The sequence below is a fragment of the Schistocerca americana genome, chromosome 4 (genome assembly GCF_021461395.2).
Source record: "Schistocerca americana isolate TAMUIC-IGC-003095 chromosome 4, iqSchAmer2.1, whole genome shotgun sequence".
In the NCBI taxonomy this organism is placed as follows: Eukaryota; Metazoa; Arthropoda; class Insecta; order Orthoptera; family Acrididae; genus Schistocerca; species Schistocerca americana.
In genome coordinates this window covers 258,888,903-258,903,842 of record NC_060122.1, presented here as the reverse complement: position 1 = coordinate 258,903,842, position 14,940 = coordinate 258,888,903, and the positions used below count along the sequence as shown (strand labels likewise).

The following is a 14,940-nucleotide window of genomic DNA, read 5'->3' as shown; positions in this document are numbered from 1 at the left end:
TTGAGCTAGAATATTAGAGAGTTATATTGCGGAATTCATAACAGCGACGGACTCTCTGTTAGCAATTTAGGAGAAGATTTTGTTTTGACGTTGTGTTCCAATCTTAGTGAATAAAGAAAGTATTGGTTTCGTTGGTCTTCTATGTTTGACACAGTGAGTATAAACAAGAAACAAATAAGAAGGAACATCCCCATTTGTACTGCTTGAGGCCAAAGGCGAGAGCAAAGACACTTCACAATTTTTTAACATTTTCTTGATGAAAAATTACTTATTGATTGATGGTTGAACAGTTAGCTATGAAACATTCATTTCAGTTGCACCTGTGTTAGGTAAGTTTGTGTGTCTGTGAGTATTACTTTAAATACTCCTTGTCAGATTGTGTTTCCAATTTGTTTATCTATCTCTATCCTAATCGGATACTGATAATGGGTACACGGCTACTCTTATCCTCCTAGATACAGTGTTAAAACGAAGTTACCCAAGATACCATAGGTCTAAGAATATCAGTTAGGAGCTTAAGACGAAAGACTCCGCTGTTATATTGTCTGCCTCTCTAAGTAAGCTGAACCGTTAGCTAATAGCTTCCTTACAAATCATACATTTTATTTCATTTGTCATGGCAATGTGAATTACTGATAATACCTGCATTCGGTAAGTTTGTGTGTCTGTGAGTATTACTTCAAATATCCCTTGTCATATTGCGTTTCCAATTTGTTTTCTGGGGCATACATATACATACATTACAGCAAAGCTTTGCTTATATCAGTATCCGAGATTTAATCACACACAAACACACACACATTAAAAACTGAAACAATTAGTACGCAAAGCGAGATTTCTATTAAGGCAACAGAAATACCTGGGATGAAAGTTACTAATTTCCTGAAATTTGTTTTGAGGTTATAGCCATTACAAACACGAAAATAGCGTTAATTTATGATAAACGCTGACAATATACGTATTGAAAGTGGAGAAACAATTGTGAAATGATTTGTTAGTTGTAATGTGTCCCACTGGAATGAAGTTCCAAACGACGATTTAATTGCGAAATATGTTACGCATAATACTTATAACCTACGAAAATTCTCAAAATTGCACTTTTACTCACTTTAATATCTACACTGACAATCTTGGTGAATAATGATTTGAATGGGAGTACTACTGTTAAAGTTGTGTAAAAGCACAAATATGAACGACAAAAGATGTTATAGCGCAAAGAAGGTTATTCGTGCAACACAACGTACGAAAATACATATCTGCATGTGACTTCGTGTCAAGGCTATTTTACCAAAGTCGGAATGTTCACGCTAGTCGTTTATCGATCAGTTCTAAGGAAAGATCTGCAGTGATGGAGTGGGCAGATATAGTCAGTGTTACTTCATCATTACTGGAATATCCCGTTCGCAGCCGATAACAGTTTTGGAATCTCACATGTTACAGATTCCCAAATAACCCAGGTGAGTTGCAAGCTGTGTGTCAAGTCTCGATGATAAAACTAACAGATAAATATAATAGGTCCATGTCTGATGCCGATAAGAGCTGAGGTTGTGATGCTGATAAAAAGCCTGATAGATAAAAGCCTCACTTCGAGAAATAAGGTGAGAACATCGATTACATATAGCAAAGAGCCGAGGTTTTTTGTCGGAGAACCAGTCTTGAGTGGCGAGACGAACAAAACGAACCTAGCCGAAATGGCAACTGGGAGCATGTGTTCATTCATTCTCGCGCTGCTGGCCACAGCTTCCCTTCAGTGTGAGTATTCTAATAGGATATTGATAATGGGTACACGGCTACTCTTATCCTCCTAGATACAGAATTAACACGAAGTTACGCAAGATACCATAGGTATAAGAACATCAGGTAGGAGCTTAAGTCGAAAGACTCCGCTGTTATATTGTCTGCCTCTCTGAGTAAGCTGAACCGTTAGCTAATAGCTTCCATACAAATCATATATTTTATTTCATTTGTCATGACAATGTGAATTATAGATAATAAGTAACGGCAATTTTAGACAGTATTGTATGTAAGTCTCCCAAATGAAGCGTCTCTATACAGAAGGAACATTAATAAAACCGACAAACTTCAGGGACGGATTTCTGACTGGAAATGGAGGAAAAAAGACCTTATGAACACGTCTACGGAATTGAACATCACTGACCATTACAATTGCTACACCACGAAGATGACGTGCTACAGACGCGAAATTTAACCGACAGGAAGAAGATGCTGATGCTGTGATTTGCAAATGATTAGCTTTTCAGAGCACCTACAACGTGCTGACGTGAGGAAAGTTTCCAACCGATTTCTCATACACAAACAGCAGTTCACCGGCGTTGCCTGGTGAAACGTTGTTGTGATGCCTCGTGTAAGGAGGAGAAATGCGTACCATCACGTTTCCGACTTTGATAAAGGTCGGATTGTAGCCTATCGCTATTGCGGTTTAACATGTCGCCGACATTGCTGCTCGCGTTGGTCGAGATCTAATGACTGTTAGCAGAATATGGAATCGTTGGGTTCAAGAGGGAAATACGGAACGCCGTGCTGGATCCCGACGGCCTCATATCACTAGCAGTCGAGATGACAGACATCTTATCCGCGTGGCTGTAACGGATCGTGCAGCCACGTCTAGATCCCTGAGTCAACAGATGGAGACGTTTGAAAGACAACAACCATCTGCACGAACAGTTCGACGACGTTTGCCGCAGCAGGGTCTATCAGCTCGGAGACCATGGCTGCGGTCACCCTTGACGCTGCATCACAGACAGGAGCGCCTGCGATGGTGTACTCAACGACGAAACTCGGTGCACGAACGGCAAAACGACATTTTTTCGGATGACCCCGGGTTCTGTTTACAGCACCATGATGGTCGCATCCGTGTTTAGTGACATCGCGGTGAACGCATATTGGAAGCGTTTATTCGTCATCAGAATACTGGCATATCACCCACGTGCGATTGCACATTGTCGTCACCAATGTGCTATCATTTACCTTTGTGCATTAGCCCCCATGAAGTCTCTCGCACAGTCGCTATCAGTAAAATAAGCAAAGAAAAATATTCACAGTGTCTTCATCTCGTGCAGGCAGAAACTGGTGTCTCAGGTGACAGTATTTGTCAAATGTGTCTGCTATCCTTGCGTATTAACGAGTATTATATAGAATGCTCAACATATGTTTCACATATTCCTGCAAAAGGCTTTACTGGTAAAAACCAGAAAAAAAAGTTCCGGTAACTGTATGTTCTGAAACAAATACTTGTTGAGATATGGGCCGTTTCACTTGCGAAGAAGAACGTTGTTGTACCATGTTGTTTTTCAAATCAGTTTATTGCGAACAATCGGTTTCGGGTAAGACCCATACTCAAGAGCGTCTACGTGCGATGTGTATTGTGCGTAGCACGATCGTCGACGTTCATCCTCCAAAATATAAGGTGGAAGACTTGATAGTGCTTACTTGAATAGTATTGTTACCACACCCCTAAATCGAAGCACGTAAACTAAACAGAACAGCTTGAATGCCCTGGTCGTTAAAGCCGTCGAATTAACAGACTCATGGTCTGGCAAGAAACGAAAGTTCATAATACCTGCCTCAACCAGCGTACAACCTCCTGTGCCGTGCAGTACTGGCGTGAAACAGCCAAGAAAGCCCACTAAAGTTGTCCACGCATGCGAGCATGGAAATAGAATCACGATTAGACACACCCTGACATTAATAACCGTGTAACCATCAGAATGTTGAAGGAAAGCATGCAAACGTGGATCACTGTGTTGTGCTGCTGCCGGTTTATGGTACTGAGTTCCATGTCTGTCCCAATTGGTCGGTTAATGCACAGACGGTTAATACCGTTTGTGGATCACGCTGGAATTGTCGTTCGATGATGTCCCATGTGTGCTCGATTGGAGACAGATCTGATGAGCGATCACGCCAAGGCAACATGTCGACACTGCGTAGAACGTTTTGGGGTATGTGGGCAAGCGTTATCCCATTGGAATGCTGTTTACGAATAGCATCACAACATGTCGAATCACGAGATTTACGTACAAATTTGCAGTCAGAGTGCGTGGAATAACCACGAGAGTGCTCCTGCTGTCATATGAAATCTAAAAAATGGTTCAAATGGCTCTGAGCACTATGGGGCTTAACTGCTGAGGTCATCAGTCCCCTAGACTTGTTGTTGTTGTTGTGGTCTTCAGTCCTGGGACTGGTTTGATGCAGCTCTCCATGCTACTCTATCCTGTGCAAGCTTCTTCATGTCCCAGTACTTACTGCAACCTACGTCCTTCTGAATCTGCTTAGTGTATTCATCTCTCGGTCTCCCTCTACGATTTTTACCCTCCACGCTGCCCTCCAATGCTAAATTTGTGATCCCTTGATGCCTCAGAACATGTCCTACCAACCGGTCCCTTCTTCTTTTCAAGGTGTGCCACAAACTCCTCTTCTCCACAATTCTATTCAATACCTCCTCATTAGTTATGTGATCTACCCATCTAATCTTCAGCATTCTTCTGTACCACCACATTTCGAAAGCTTCTATTCTCTTCTTGTCCAAACTATTTATCGTCCATGTCTCACTTCCATGCATGGCAACACTCCATACAAATAGTTTCAGAAATGACTTCCTGACACTTAAATCTATACTCGATGTTAACAGATTTCTCTTCTTCAGAAACGCTTTTCTTGCCATTGCCAGTCTACATTTTATATCCTCTCTACTTCGACCATCATCAGTTATTTTGCTCCCCAAATAGCAGAACTCCTTTACTACCTTAAGTGTCTCATTTCCTAATCTAATTCCCTCAGCATCACCCGACTTAATTCGACTACATTCCATTATCCTCGTTTTGCTTTTGTTGATGTTCATCTTATATCCTCCTTTCAAGACACTGTCCATTCCATTCAACTGCTCTTCCAAGTCATTTGCTGTCTCTGACAGAATAACAATGTCATCGGCGAACCTCAAAGTTTTTATTTCTTCTCCATGGATTTTAATACCTACTCCGAATTTTTCTTTTGTTTCCTTCACTGCTTGCTCAATATACAGATTGAATAACATCGAGGAGAGGCTACAACCCTGTCTCACTCCCTTCCCAACCGCTGCTTCCCTTTCATGTCCCTCGACTCTTATAACTGCCATCTGCTTTCTGTACAAATTGTAAATAGCCTTTCGCTCCCTGTATTTTACCCCTGCCACCTTTAGAATTTGAGAGTATTCCAGTCAACATTGTCAAAAGCTTTCTCTAAGTCTACAAATGCTAGAAACTTAGGTTTGCCTTTTCTTAATCTTTCTTCTAAGATAAGTCGTAAGGTCAGTATTGCCTCACGTGTTCCAATATTTCTAGGGAATCCAAACTGATCTTCCCCAAGGTTGGCTTCTACTAGTTTTTCCATTCGTCTGTAAAGAATTCGCGTTAGTATTTTGCAGCTGTGGCTTATTAAACTGATAGATCGGTAATTTTCACATCTGTCAACACCTGCTTTCTTTGAGATTGGAATTATTATATTCTTCTAGAAGTCTGAGGGAATTTCACCTGTCTCATACATCTTGCTCACCAGATGGTAGAGTTTTGTCAGGACTGGCTCTCCCAAGGCCGTCAGTAGTTCTAATGGAATGTTGTCTACTCCCAGGGCCTTGTTTCGGCTCAGATCTTTCAGTGCTCTGTCAAACTCTTCACGCAGTATTTTATCTTCCATTTCGTCTTCATCTACATTCTCTTCCATTTCCAGAATATTGTCCTCAAGTACGTCGCCCCTGTATAGACCCTCTATATACTCCTTCCACCTTTCTGCCTTCCCTTTGCTTAGAACTGGGTTTCCATCTGAGCTCTTGATATTCATACAAGTGGTTCTCTTTTCTCGAAAGGTCTCTTTAATTTTCCTGTAGGCAATATCTATCTTACCCCTAGTGAGATAAGCTTCTATATCTTTACATTTGTCCTCTAGCCATGCCTGCTTAGCCATTTTGCACTTCCTGTCGATCAGATTTTTGAGACGTTTGGATTCCTTTTTGCCTGCTTCATTTACTGCATTTTTATATTTTCTCCTTTCATCAATTAAATTCAATATTTCTTCTGTTACCCAAGCCCTCGTCTTTTTACCTACTTGATCCTCTGTTGCCTTCACTACTTCATCCCTCAGAGCTACCCATTCTTCTTCTACTGTATTCCATTCCCCCATTTGTGACAATTGTTCCCTTATGCTCTCCCTGAAACTCTGTACAACCTCTGGTTTAATCAGTTTGTCCAGATCCCATCTCCTTAAATTCACATCTTTTTGCAGTTTCTTCAGTTTGAATCTACAGCTCATGACCAATAGATCGTCGTCAGAGTCCACATCTGTCCCTGGAAATGTCTTACAATTTAAAACCTGGTTCCTAAATCTCTGTCTTACCATTATATAATCTATCTGATACCTTCTAGTATCTCCAGGATCCTTCCATGTATACAACCTTCTTTTATGATTCTTGAACCAAGTGTTAGCTATGATTAAGTTATGCTCTGTGCAAAATTCTACAAGGCGTCTTCCTCTTTCATTTCTTCCCCCCAATCCGTATTCACCCACTATGTTTCCTTCTCTCCCTTTTCCCACTCTCGAATTCCAGTCACACATGGCTATTAAATTTTCGTCTCCCTTCACTACCTGAATAATTTCTTTTATCTCATCATACATTTCATCAATTTCTTCATCATCTGCAGAGCTAGTTGGCATATAAACTTGTACTATTGTAGCAGGAATGGGCTTCGTGTCTATCTTGGCCACAATAATGCGTTCACTATGCTGTTTGTAGTAGCTTACCCGCACTCCAATTTTTTTATTCATTATTAAACCTACTCCTGCATTACCCATATTTGATTTTGTATTTGCAACCTCGTATTCACCTAACCAAAAGTCTTGTTCCTCCTGCCACCGAACTTCACTAATTACCACTATATCTAACTTTAACCTATCCATTTCCCTTTTTAAGTTTTCTAACCTACCTGCCCGATTAAGGGATCTGACATTCCACGCTCCGATCCGCAGAATGCCAGTTTTCTTTCTCCTGATAACGACGTCCTCATGAGTAGTCCCCGCCCGGAGATCCGAATGGGGGACTATTTTACCTCCGGAATATTTTACCCAAGAGGACGCCATCATCATTTATCCATACGGTAAAGCTGCATGCCCTCGGGAAAAATTACGGCTGTAGTTTCCCCTTGCTTTCAGCCGTTCGCAGTACCAGCACACCAAGGCCGTTTTGGTTAGTGTTACAAGTCCAGATCAGTCAATCATCCAGACTGTTGCCCCTGCAACTACTGAAAAGGCTGCTGCCCCTCTTCAGGAACCACACGTTTGTCTAGTCTCTCAACAGATACCCCTCCGCTGTGGTTGCACCTACGGTACGGCCATCTGTATCGCTGAGGCACGCAAGCCTCCCCACCAACGGCAAGGTCCATGGTTCATGGAAATTAGAACTACTTAAACCTAACTAACCTAAGGACATCACACACAGCCATGCCCAAGGCAGGATTCGAACCTGCGACAGTAGCGGTCGCGCGGCTCCAGACTGCAGCGTCTAGAACTGCTCGGCCAGCCCGGCCGGCTATGAAATCTCATTCCTGACCATAACTCCAGATGTAAAGAATGTGTGTTTAGGCATGCAGACAAGTTGCTTGCTGGCCCTCAACTGGTCTCCTTGTATCTAACACATGGACACCACTGGAACTTCCCCAAGGAAGTTACACGCCCTCTATTGTTCCTGGAGTTGTGCGTAGAGCAAACCAAAGACTACCATTCATTGGTAGAACGCTTAGAAGATGCAACAGATCAATTAAAGAGGCTGCTTACAACACGCTCCACAACGGTGGAGTATTGCTGTGCCGTGTGGGATCCGCATCAGGTGGCACTGACGGATGACATCGAGAAAGTTCAAGGAAGGGCAGCTCGTTTTGTATTATCGCTAAATAGGGGAGTTGGTGCCACAGACGTGATACTTGAATTGGAGTGGTAATCATTAAAAAAAGGCGGTTTTCGTTGTAACAGGATCTTCTCATGAAATTTCAATCAGCATTTTTCTCCTCAGATTGCAATAATATTCTGTTGGCACCGACCTACACAGGGAGAAATGATCACCACGATAAGATAAGAGAAATCAGGGCTCGCACCGAGAAATCTGTGCCTGTTTTCTCCGCGCGCCGTTCGAGAGTGGAACGGTTGAGAGACACCTTGAAGGTGGTTCACTGAACCCTCTGCCGGGCACTTTATTGTGAATAGCAGAGTAATCACGTAGATTTTGATGTAGATGTAGAATCAGCTGTCATCAGAAAACACAACAGCCCTCCACCCTGACCTCCAATGAGCTCTCTCTTGACACCGCTGAGGTCACAAATTGCTGTAATTTGCGGCTAGAGGAATAAACGATACAGGGCATCTGGCTCGGAGCTGCCCTTGAAATAACCGATTCGTAACAGTTCGTTGTGTCACAGTGATGCCAGCTGCTGCTTAGATTGCCGCTGCATATGCTGTACGATGCACCAGTCATACGCCAGACACGCAGGTCTTCCCTCTCGGTAATATCACGTGGCCGACCAGAGAACGGTCTTCTCGCAACCATATATCCTTGTGATCACCGCTGCCAGAAAACATGTGCAGTGGCTATGTCCCTGCCAAGTCTTCCTGCACTATGGCAGAAAGAACATCCCTCTTCTCGTAGCCCTACTCCACTACCTCGTTCAAACTAAGTGAGGTGTTGATAATGGAGTCTGAGGATGCAAATCAGATTCCCCTTTAAATACACGCTGTAACGGCCTCTAGTGTTAGTTACCGTTGAGATTGGACGTGTTCACTTGATGTTAAGGCAACTGTATTATGCAACTGGCCCGAAAGTGAATATACATCATCTTTCAGATGTAGAAACACGCCTACCAACTTTCGTTTCCGTTCCACAACTCTTCCTTGATATAGCAATTTTTTTCCTTTAGTGTATGACTTCTCCATTTGTTCCTCCACAGGCTTGGATGCTGACATCTTTTCTTTAACATTGTGTGGTGCCTTTCCGATAGATATAGCTTTGAACGCGGGCGCCAGAGTTCTAATATGTGCGACTATCTCTTTCCAAATGAACTCTTCTCCGATCTTTGCACGTGTCTTACACACTCCCAGGTGGCCGCCCGCTGGCAACAGGTGGGAACAGGCGAATAACGTGGGCACCAATCCTTCTGGAATCACTGTCCTAGAGTGGTGGTTGCCTCTAGCCGTGCAACATACTACACCTATTTGCAATATGGCTTCACCAAGACCCCCATGGCCAAGTTATCCCTGATGGCACAAACGAAATTATTCACTTGTGGATACTTCGAAATGCCCTGAAATATTGCAAAAAGCTCTCATAAAATGGTTAACACTCCGAGTCTTGTGTTTCGTCCTAATATCTCCGTTCCCACCTTCACCAGATGCCCTTACTACCGTTCTACTCAATCTGTTTTCAGGCATTTTATCATGTGCCTTTGCATGCTTCACTTCAAACTTCCAGACTGAAATGGTGACATCCACACCATTTATCTAGCTATTCTTCTCATGTGGTTAGGTCCAGCTAACACCCAGCTCAAACTCTAATTTTCGGTCTCCAGTTGTTACATCTACATCTACAACCATACTCAGTAAACCACCTGGCGGTGTGTGGCGGAATGTACTTGCAGTACCTCAATCGGTTCTCCCATCTATTCCAGTCTCGCATTCTTCGTGGAAAGAAAGATTGTCGGTGTGCCTCTGTTTGGGCTCTAATCTCTCTGATTCTATCCTCATGGTCTCTTCGCGAGATATTCGTAGGATTGAGCAATATACTGCTTGACTCCTCGGTGAAGGTATGTTCTCGAAATTTTAACAAAAGCCCGTACCGAGCTACTGAGCGTCTCTGCTGCAAAGTCTTCCACTGGAGTTTATCTATCATCTCCGTAACGCTTTCGCGATTACCAAATGATCATGTAACGAAGCGCGCTGCTCTCCGTTGGATCTTCTCTATCTCCTCTATCAACCCTATCTAGTACGGATCCCACACTGTTGAGCAATATTCAAGCAGTAGGCGAACAAGTGTACTGTAACCTACTTCCTTTGTTTTCGGATTGCATTACCTTTGGACTCTTCCAATTAATCTCAGTCTGGCATCTGCTTTACCGACGATCAACTTTATATGATCATTCCATTTTAAACCACTCCTAATGCCTACGCCCAGATAATTTATGGAATTAACTGCTTCCAGTTGCTGACCTACTATATTGTGGCAAAATGATAAACGATCTTTCTTTCTATGCATTCGCAGCACATTACACTTGTCTACCTTGAGATTCAATTGCCATTCCCTGCACCATGCGTCAATTCGTTGCAGATCCTCCTGCATTTCAGTACAATTTTCCATTGTTACAACCTCTCGATATACCACAGCATCATCCGCAAAAAGCCCCAGTGAACTTCCGATGTTATCCACAAGGTCATTTATATATAATGCGAATAGCAACGGTCCTACGACACTCCCTTGCGGCACACCTGAAATCACTCTTACTTAGGAAGACTTCTCTCCATTGAGAATGACATGCTGCGTTCTGTTAACTAGGAACTCTTCAATCCAATCACACAATTGGTCTGATAGTCCATATGCTCTTACTTTGTTCATTAGACGACTGTGGGGAACTGTATCGAACGCCTTGCGGAAGTCAAGGAACACGGCATCTACTTGGGAACCCGTGTCTATGGCCCTCTGAGTCTCGTGGTCTATGTTCTCGGTAAAACCGAAACGTCTCTACCACGAACAATACAGACTAGGCTTCCAGCCCCTTAAACGCAACCTTGCTTCTCCTGAAGGAAATAATCTCCGAGACACGTACGATAACAACCTTCCGGGTGTTCCTGTAGAAATATAGCTTCCACTCCCAGCAGGGAAGGATCTGTCTGAGCAATGTACAGTTTCTCTTAATTGGTAACTGTTAGTACGTAAGTGCATACTATAGCGTCCTTCAGGCATTCAGAAGCATCTTGCTATGATTCCCTCCACTAAATGTTTCGTCGCTTCTTGTGCAATGCACTCTACAATTTGGGCAGCTGAGCAAAATTCGGAGTTAATTACCTGAAGAAGTTCAACATCCCAACGAACCTAGACATTTCTCTAATATTAAGAGGCGGTGGACACTGTGTGCATTCTGAATCAACTCGCACTTCACGTGGTGAGACAATATGCCCCAAAAATGACATTTCCAGAAATGCAGTTTTATCCTTGCCCAGTCTGGCAGACAGTCCTGCCTCCCTGAGGATGGTGAACACTTCTCTGAAACTACACATCAGCAAATTATCAAGATAATGAAGAACAAATTTAAATTTAATGTTAGATAACAACTAGTCCAGTAACTGAGATGAGAAGGTAGCATCTCTCGCAAGACCAAATGGAACATGATCAATTTCAAAGAGGTTGCACTCAGCGGAAACGCTGTGATGCGTTTAGACCCCTCATCCAACGGAACCTGATAATATGCCTCATTAAGGTCATAGGTAGTATATAGCGGTGCATTTGTGAACTAGGAAAAACAGTTTTGCAGTCCCAGTTCATCTACATCTACATCTACATCTACATCCATACTCCTCAAGCCACCCGACGGTGCGTGACGGAGGGTACCCTGAGTACCTCTATCGGTTCTCCCTTCTATTTCATTCTCGTATTGTTCGTGGAAAGAAGGATTGTCGGTATGCCTCTGTGTGGGCTCTAATCTCTCTGATTTTATCCTCATGGTCTCCTCGCGAGATATACGTAGGAGGGAGCAATATACTGCTTGACTCTTCGGTGAAGGTATGTTCTCGAAACTTTGACAAAATCCCGTACCGAGCTACTGAGCGTCTCTCCTGCAGAGTCTTCCACTGGAGTTTATCTATCATCTCCGTAACGCTTTCGCGATTACTAAATGATCCTGCAACGAAGCGCGCTGCTCTCCGTTGGATCCTCTCTATATCTTCTATCAACCCTATCTGGTACGGATCCCACACTGCTGAGCAGTATTCAAGCAGTAGGCGAACAAGTGTACTGTAACCTACTTCCTTTGTTTTCGGATTGCATTTCCTTAGGATTCTTCCAATGAATCTCAGTCTGGCATCTGCTTTACCGACGATCAACATTATATGATCATTCCATTTTAAATCACTTCTAATGCGTACTCCCAGATAATTTATGGTATTAACTGCTTCCAGTTGTTGACCTGCTATTTTGTAGCTAAATGATAAAGGATCTATCTTTCTGTGTATTCGCAGCACATTACACTTGTCTACATTGAGATTCAATTGCCATTCCCTGCACCATGCGTCAATTCGCTGCAGATCCTCCTGCATTTCAGTACAATTTTCCATTGTTACAACCTCTCGATACACCACAGCATCATCTGCAAAAAGCCTCAGTGAACTTCCGATGTCATCCACAAGGTCATTTATGTATATTGTGAATAGCAACGGTCCTATGACACTCCCCTGCGGCACACCTGAAATCACTCTTACTTCGGAAGACTTCTCTCCATTGAGAATGACATGCTGCGTCCTGTTATCTAGGAACTCCTCAATCCAATCACACAATTGGTCTGATAGTCCATATGCTCTTACATTGTTCATTAAACGACTGTGGGGAACTGTATCGAACGCCTTGCGGAAGTCAAGAAACACGGCATCATCTACCTGTGAACCCGTATCTATGGCCCTCTGAGTCTCGTGGACAAATAGCGCGAGCTGGGTTTCACATGACCGTCTTTTTCGAAACCCATGCTGATTCCTACAGAGTAGATTTCTAGTCTCCAGAAAAGTCATTATACTCGAACACAATACGTGTTCCAAAATTCTACAACTGATCGACGTTAGAGATACAGGTCTATAGTTCTGCACATCTGCTCGACGTCCGTTCTTGAAAACGGGGATGACCTGTGCCCTTTTCCAATCCTTTGGAACGCTACGCTCTTATAGAGACCTACGCTACACCGCTGCAAGAAGGGGGGCAAGTTCCTTCGCGTACTCTGTGTAAAATTGAACTGGTATCCCATCAGGTCCAGAGGCCTTTCCTCTTTTGAGCGATTTTAATTGTTTCTCTATCCCTCTGTCGTCTATTTCGACATCTACCATTTTGTCATCTGTGCGACAATCTAGAGAAGGAACTACAGTGCAATCTTCCTCTGTGAAACAACTTTGGAAAAAGACATTTAGTATTTCGGCCTTTAGTCTGTCATCCTCTGTTTCAGTACCATTTTGGTCACAGAGTGTCTGGACATTTTGTTTTGATCCACCTACCGCTTTGACATAAGACCAAAATATCTTAGGATTTTCTGCCAAGTCAGTACATGGAACTTTACTTTCGAATTCGTTGAACGCCTCCCGCATAGCCCTCTTCACACTACATTTCGCTTCGCGTAATTTTTGTTTGTCTGCAAGGCTTTGGCTATGTTTATGTTTGCTGTGAAGTTCCCTTTGCTTCCGCAGCAGTTTTCTAACTCGGTTATTGTACCACGGTGGCTCTTTTCCATCTCTTACGATCTTGCTTGGCACATACTCATCTAACGCATTATGTACGACGGTTTTGAACTTTGTCCACTGATCCTCAACACTATCTGTACTTGAGACAAAACTTTTGTGTTGAGCAAACAGGTACTCTGAAATCTGCTTTTTGTCACTTTTTCTAAACAGAAAAATCTTCCTACCCTTTTCAATATTCCTATTTACGGCTGAAATCATCGATGCCGTAACCGCTTTATGATCGCTGATTCCCTGTTCTGCGTTAACGTTTTCAAATAGTTCGGGTCTGTTTGTCACCAGAAGGTCTAATATGTTATCGCCACGAGTCGGTTCTCTGTTTAACTGCTCAAGGTAGTTTTCAGATAAAGCACTTAAAAAAATTTCACTGGATTCTTTGTCCCTGCCACCCGTTATGAACGTCTGAGTCTCCCAGTCTATATCCGGCAAATTAAAATCTCCACCCAGAACTATAACATGGTGGGGAAATCTACTCGAAATATTTTCCAAATTATCCTTCAGGTGCTCAGCCACAACAGCTGCTGAGCCAGGGGGCCTATAGAGACATCCAATTACCATGTCTGAGCCTGCTTTAACCGTGACCTTCACCCAAATCATTTCACATTTCGGATCTCCGTCAATTTCCTTCGATACTATTGCACTTCTTATCGCTATAAACACGCCTCCCCCTTCACTGTCCAGCCTGTCTCTGCGGTATACATTCCAATCTGAGTTTAGGATTTCATTACTATTTACATCTGGTTTCAGCCAACTTTCTGTCCCTAATACTATATGGGCATTGTGACCGTTTATTAATGAGAGCAGTTCTGGGACCTTTCTGTAGACGCTCCTGCAGTTTACTATTAGCACATTAATATTGTTATTCCCTGTTGCATTTTGCCTACTCCTACCTTGCTGCGTCTCAGGAGGCGTCTTGTCGGGCCTAAGGAGGGGATTCTCTAACCTAAAAAACCCCCATGTGCACTCCACACGTACTCCGCTACCCTTGTAGCCGCTTCCGGCGTGTAGTGCACGCCTGACCTATTCAGGGGGACCCTACATTTCTCCTCCCGATAGCGGAGGTCGAGAAATTTGCACCCCAGATCTCCGCAGAATCGTCTGAGCCTCTGTTTTAAGCCTTCCACTCGGCTCCAAACCTAGAGGACCGCGATCGGTTCTGGGAACGATACTACAAATAGTTAGCTCTGATTGTGGTATGGAGTGAAGGACTAACATTTTATTCACATCCCTGTAATCTACCGCTGGTCTCGACTTTCCATTTCGAAGGGTTTGGGTGCCTTAAATATGGCCGCATGACGTTGTGATTTACATGTCCTTATGATCCCTTGTTCGAACATTTCCTCCTCCAGATGCGGTGACGACGATCGATAAGCTGGCCATCTGGCAGATATGGTGTCAGTCTTCTCAATACAATAACAATAAGAC

The 14,940-nt window shown here is 43.2% G+C and overlaps 1 protein-coding gene across 1 annotated transcript in view; it reads left to right on the top strand.

Moving 5' to 3' along the window:
- Positions 1-1,691: 1,691 nt before the first annotated feature.
- The window catches only part of LOC124613392, a 74,779-nt gene continuing 61,530 nt past the window's right edge, over positions 1,692-14,940 (top strand). Inside the window, exon 1 of the mRNA XM_047142094.1 lies at positions 1,692-1,752. Within this exon, the coding sequence (XP_046998050.1) occupies positions 1,692-1,752 (61 nt within the window). The remainder of the gene's footprint in view (positions 1,753-14,940) is intronic.